A 6,782-nucleotide genomic window follows, 5' to 3' on the forward strand; every position below is an offset into this window, starting at 1 on the left:
GATGGAGGAATGATTCATACAGAGGACAGACACACCACCTGAGCACCGGACTCACTGGAGACAAGGTTCATTCAGCAGATAGACGGTGACAACCCAAACCTTCTGCTTGGATCTGGAAGTCTTCATGTAGGAGGAACGATGCAAACAAGAATCACACAAACGGTACGACTCGTACAGTGGACATACATACCAGGTTAGCACTGTTAACAAGGTTCATTAAGGAGGTTCAGTATTCATTCAGTGACACATCATTCCTGCAGCCCAAACCCTTTGCTGTGAGAAGCCAGATGGCTGAACCTGCAGTGAGACAGGTAAGCTGCAGAGAGACAGGTTAACCTGTGGTGGGACGGTCGCTCCACCAGGCGTCTGCTCGTGGCTGCAGAAGGTTTTATACCTGACGTCTAGATCCTCAGTGGAGCTCATTAAAGTTTCAAACTAACTGAAAAACATTTTTCTGAAGCTTTTCCTCTGGTGACCTTGAGATCAGATTAAAGGACTTTACACCACAAAGCCACTTTCAACTTGTTTAAAACTATTTTACTGAAATTCAATTTTAAATAATAACACAATTAAAATAATAAATTCCTTCATAAAGACCTTTATTTAAATAATCCCTTTCCCACACAATATCCAAATTCAAGTGCTTCACATGAATAGAAGACAATGAAATGGTATTCAAGATTCAAGATTCAAGATTCAAGAGGTTTATTTGTCACATACATATCCATTCTTTCATACATATATGCAGTGAAATGTAATGCAATGCACCTGGTGATAACACACAATATGTCCTAGGAAACATTTATTTCTAATAGACCAACTAACTGACTCCTAAAACATAATACAGTAAGTCGAATACTTATAGAATAAAAATAAAAATATATGGGATAAACTTAAATACAATAAAATAAAATGAAATAAAATGGAATAGATAGAGGGAATATGCTCATGTATATGGAATAGGCAATTATGTATATACAGATATGTGCATTAAAGTGGCATGTGAATGAAGTGAGGTAGTGTTTGGGATAATACAGCACAGTATACAACAGTACGGTGCGGAAATACGGCATCACAAACAACCTGAACAGTGACACAGTATGCGGTACAGTATGCTACATATAGTACAGTAGGTAGTGGAGCCTATGTGTGTGGCTCAGTGAGGACCCCTGGTGAGGTCAGCGTTGACAGTTCTAATGGCTTGAGGGAAGAAACTCCGTCTCAGTCTCTCTGTTCTCGCTGTGTGACTGCGGAGGCGCTTGCCTGACTGCAGCAGCTGAAACAGTCCGTTGTTGGGGTGATGAGGATCCTTCATGATCCTACGGGCTCTGCTACTACACCTCCTGGTGTATAAGTCCTGCAAGGGGGGGAGGGTAGTTCCAGTGGTATGTTCAGCTGAACGCACCACCCTCTGCAGGGCCCACCTGTCCTGAGTAGTACAGCTCCCAAACTAGGCAGTGATGTTCCCTGTCAGGAGGCTCTCCACTGCTCCAGAGTAGAAGGACTTGAGGATCCTCACCGAGACCCTGAGTTTCCTCAGCTGCCTGAGGTGGTAAAGATGCTGCCTCGCCTTTCTCACCAGAGTGTCTGTATGTACAGTCCAAGGTGAGTCCCCTGTGATGTGGACTCCCAGGTATTTGAAGCTGCTCACCCTGTATTCATAATCATAATCATCATCATAATTAAAGCTGCAAACAGCCTCGAAAGGTATTCAGTGTTCCAAGGAGCATAGAGACTCTAATAAAGGGTTTGATCCCACATGTCATCGGCCCACGTCAATGAGCGCCAATCTGCATCAGATGTAATATACAGAAGGTCGAAGGACCTTGGGCAACCACAACCGAAGCCAAATAAATGTTCAAGGAGGAGGAAAATGGGCCTTTTGGACTATCACTTTTCTGCTTGGGTTGTCCACAAAACCAGTTTCTGTTCATAAAATCTGGTCCTATTTTCTTGACCCTCAATTTTCTCCTTTAGATGCTCTCTCCCGACGTCCCCGCGAGGGCTGCAGCCACCGTCGGTGCCAAGAGGAGCGAGATGGAGCGACTTTCCAAGTGGCCATCACATGACAGGTCAAGCCAGAGGAAGAGTGGCTGATGGCGGTGGATGGCCCGGAGTGGCAGGCAGCGCAGGACAATGACCCCAGCCTGGCCAGGGTGGGACAGTGGGTTGACACCAGGCCCCTCCACCTGGCAAAGCTGTCTCTGCCTTGCCAGTGGAGACCAAGGCCTACTTTGTTCCAGTGGGCCACCCTGGTCCGGCCTCATGGACTGCTGTACCAGATCTGGTGTGCACCAGACTGGGAAGAAGTGTGTGTGGGGGCAGGTCACCATGGGGGTGGCCAAGACCCTGACCAAACTTTGCCGACAGTTTTATTGGGCTGGTTGCAGGGAAGACACTGAACCTTTTGTGCACTGCTGTGATGGCTGCACCGCCAAGAAAGGACCGACTGGACACATCCCATGCCCCTCTGCAGTAATAGCAGGTGGGGGCCCCAATGTGGTAAGTCGGAGTGGACATTCTTGGTCCATTTCAGCCATGATCAATGGGAACCTCTCCATCCTTGTGGTCATGGGCTATTTTACTAAATGGCGAGAGGTGTATGCGGACCTTGACAAGAGCGCTGCTACAGCGGCCGAGCGGGTAAATGTTCTCTCGGTTTAGTGCACCTGAGGAACTACACAGCGATCAGGGGCCTAGCTTTGAGGCGTAGGTGTTCGTTAAGGTCCGCCAGTGCTTGGGGGTAAGGAAAACTAGGATGACGCCCCTCCGCCCCCAGAGCGACGGACAGGTGGAGTGGCTCAATCGGACGCTTGCAACACAACTTGCTATTGTCACTTCATGACACCAGCAAAACTGGGACAGTCACCCACTCCTGGCACTGTGGGCACACCGGTCCACAGTGCAAGAAAGTACCAGGCGCACACCGGCCGCTCCCGTGTTCGGGAGAGAGCTGTGGACCCCTGCGTACTTAGACTTCGGCACACCTTCTGGCACTGATCTTCCCAAGATGTCCGGCTTCCAGTACCTGGGAGACTTCGTACAACGTCTGGCTGAGCGGGCAAAGCAAAAGCAGGTGTATGATGCTCGTTGTCAGGGCCCGTCCTTATTTTCAGGAGAGAAGGTATGGGTCTACAACCCAAATCAGAAGAAAGGACTGTCACCCAAACTCACCAGCCAGTGGGTGGTGCCCTGTGAGGTGTTGGAGCAGCTTTGGGACGTTGTGTACCCAGTGAAGCTGTGTGACAGGGGGCGGGCGGTGGTTTTGCATCGCCACCGCCCCTTTGCTGAAGGACCTGCAGACCGACCCGGCTCACGCGGAACAGTTCCTCCAACATGGAGAGTGTGGAACAGGTACCTGCGACCCCGCGGGTTGCTTGGCGCCGGGGTTGGCTTCCCTGTCGCCATAGGGACTGTGTTGTCAGCTGAGTACAGGCTGGCAGGGGCGCTGTAGCGACGGGGCTACACAGTTAGCATTGGGCCGTCCTGTTTCCCAGCATGCACCGTGTTGAGAGTCATGTTATTCAGTTAAATTGTTGAGTATAAGTTTTAAATGTCGTATGCAAGTTTTATGCTTGATTGTTCATTCTTGTTAAATTGTTAGTAATCCATTCTGTTTATGTTGTAAGTGTTTTGGGGAATTAATACTGAAACCATTGTTGACATCGTTGTTTGGTTTGATGAGCTCAGCGTTCGTTGTCAGGATATGTGAATGTCTGTGTCTCGTTTGTCAATGAACAGCTTGTTAAAGGGACCTGGTGTTTTACTTCACTCATTACTGCAGTTTATTTGTTTTTGAACTTGGTGAGTGTCCTTCTTGCAGTGCATTGTGTTTCTTGCTTGTTTAATAAAGTTTTTCTTCCAGTCATGTCACTTGGATCAAGTCTCAGTGTTCATACTCTCTTTAATTCTGTTGAAGGATTCATACTGTGGTATGTGGTGCCGTCTCTCTGTTCCACTGTTCACTATTTGTTTTTTATGTATTTCACATATTTACTTACAACTGGATGCATTTTCCTCAAATCAGTTTATTTATTATTCAAACTGTATTTCCTCTTTTTTGATTTATTTCTTTTAAAAGCTCAGATTCCTGATCAGTGGATTAATAACAAAACACTTTCTGCAAAATATCTTCATCAGTTCATCAATCTAAAAAATAAAATAAGAACACAGTAATAATAATAATAATAATAATAATAATTATTATTATTATTATTATTATTACCTTTGGAAATTTAAACAGATTGATTCACAGTAAACTTATTCTAATAATATTCAAGTTGTTTTTTGGAAATCTGCTGAAGGAGCAGCAACACACACACACACACACACACACACACACACACACACACACATCAAGGATAGTGACACACACACACACACACACACACACAGCTCCACCACACACTTTATAAACACAGAGATTTTACATGTACTTATGAATATTAATAACATTCAACCTTCTTTCTTTCAGTTGTACCTGTACAAGCGTCACCTTTTAAACATGACGCTGCTGTTTACTACAGTTCTCTGGTACTGCTTTTATTTATTTGTGTTATTTTAACTACATTGGGAGAAGCCATGAGAAATGTCATTCTACCTGAGTATAATGACAATAACGACAATTCATTCATTCATTCATTCATTCATTCATTCAACACATCATAAACATTCAGGTCATTACTGAGCTGAGCTGTAATGGAGATTTAAAGGTCCTCTCCCTCCTGCAGTGCCTTTAACCCCTTCATGTTCTGAGGTGTGAAGCAGAATAATAAAAGCAGTTGAGAGGTCAGACAGCGTTTGGAGACACAAGCTTCTTCACGTGTTTAAAGATCTCCTTCATCTTCAGTCCGTAGATGATGGGGTTGCACAGTGATGGGATCACCATGATGAGGATGGAGACCACGGTGGGAACCACGTCATGCAAGTTGTCGTCAAAGCGGCTGGAGATCAGCTCAAAGACAGCGCTCACTGAGTAGCTGATCAGAACGAACAGATGAGGAAGACACGTCTCTGCCGCCTTCCTGGCAAAGACCCTGGAGTTGTGGAGGCAGACCAGCAGGATCCTGACGTAGGAGAACACCACGAATATGATGGGCAGCAAGACGCAGACCAAGGCAGACATCAAGCCGTACCCGTTGCCAACCAGCGTGTCTCCACAGCCCAATTTGACAATCGAGTAGATGTTACAGTAGACCCGCTTCATGGAGTGGTGGCACACCGGCGCTCGGCCAGCAAGGAGCGTTGCCCCGGCTGCCAGGGTGGCGGGCAGGAGCCACGCTGCGCTCAGCAACCCACGTACCACCGCCATGGTGACCAGGCTGGGGTAGCGCAGCGGCCGGCAGATGCACATGTAGCGGTCGTACGCCATGGCCGACAGCAGCGTGAAGCCCGACAGGCCCAGGAAGTAAATGAGAAAGGCCTGGGCGAGGCAGGCGGCGTGGGACATTAAGTGGCTCGCTGCCAGGAGGTCCACCAGGAAGCGTGGGTACACCGTGGTGCTGCCCAGCAGGGAGTTGAGCAGCAGCGCTGCGATGAAAACGTGCATGGGCGCATGCAGGCTGCTCTGAGAGCAGATCAGGTAGATGACAACTGAGTCGCTGAGCAGCACAAAGACGTAGATTGGAAGAAGGATGAGGAAACACAGGAAGCGGAACCTCTCCAGACCCAGAAACCCGTCCAGGGTCACCAACGTCACGTTAGACCTTTGTCCGACAAACGGAGAAAGACCGGAGATCGTCATGATGGAGGAATGATTCATACAGAGGACAGACACACCACCTGAGCACCGGACTCACTGGAGACAAGGTTCATTCAGCAGATAGACGGTGACAACCCAAACCTTCTGCTTGGATCTGGAAGTCTTCATGTAGGAGGAACGATGCAAACAAGAATCACACAAACGTTACGACTCGTACAGTGGACATACATACCAGGTTAGCACTGTTAACAAGGTTCATTACGGAGGTTCAGTATTCATTCAGTGACACATCATCCCTGCAGCCCAAACCCTCTGCTGTGAGATGCCAGATGGCTGAACCTGCAGTGAGACAGGTAAGCTGCAGAGAGACAGGTTAACCTGCGGTGGGACGGTCGCTCCACCAGGCGTCTGCTCGTGGCTGCAGAAGGTTTTATACCTGACGTCTAGATCCTCAGTGGAGCTCATTAAAGTTTCAAACTAACTGAAAAACATTTTTCTGAAGCTTTTCCTCTGGTGACCTTGAGATCAGATTAAAGGACTTTACACCACAAAGCCACTTTCAACTCGTTTAAAACTATTTTACTGAAATTCAATTTTAAATAATAACACAATTAAAATAATAAATTTGAGTGCTTCACATGAAAAGAAGACAATGAAATGGTATTCATAATCATAATCATCATAATTAAAGCTGCAAACAGCCTCCAAAGGTATTCAGTGTTCAAGGAGCGTAAAGACTCTAACAAAGGGTTTGATCCCACATGCCATCGGCCCACGTCAATCAGAACAGAACAGAAGGTCGAAGGACCTTAGGCAACCACAACCGAAGCCAAATAAATGTTTGAGGAGGAGGAAAATGGGCGTTTTGGACTATCACTTTTCTGCTTGGGTTGTCCTCAAAACCAGTTTCTATTCATGAAATCTGGTCCTATTTTTTTGAGGCTCAATTTTCTCCTTTAGATGCTCTCTCCCAACGTCCCCCCGAGGGCTGCAGCCACCGTCGGCGCCAAGAGGAGCGAGATGGAGCGACTTTCCAAGTGGCCATCACGTGACAGGTCAAGCCAGAGGAAGAGTGGCTGAT

General features: G+C 47.1%; 1 protein-coding gene across 1 annotated transcript; it reads right to left on the reverse strand.

Moving 5' to 3' along the window:
- Positions 1-4,789: 4,789 nt before the first annotated feature.
- LOC307244009 (olfactory receptor 4B13-like) lies at positions 4,790-5,743 on the reverse strand (the record flags this gene model as incomplete). Its single annotated transcript, XM_080018981.1, has 1 exon — positions 4,790-5,743. The coding sequence occupies one exon, from the start codon at positions 5,741-5,743 to the stop codon at positions 4,790-4,792; it is 954 nt and encodes a 317-aa protein (XP_079875107.1).
- Positions 5,744-6,782: the final 1,039 nt, after the last annotated feature.

The sequence above is a fragment of the Zeus faber genome (genome assembly GCF_960531495.2).
Source record: "Zeus faber genome assembly, chromosome: 18".
NCBI classification, from domain to species: Eukaryota; Metazoa; Chordata; class Actinopteri; order Zeiformes; family Zeidae; genus Zeus; species Zeus faber.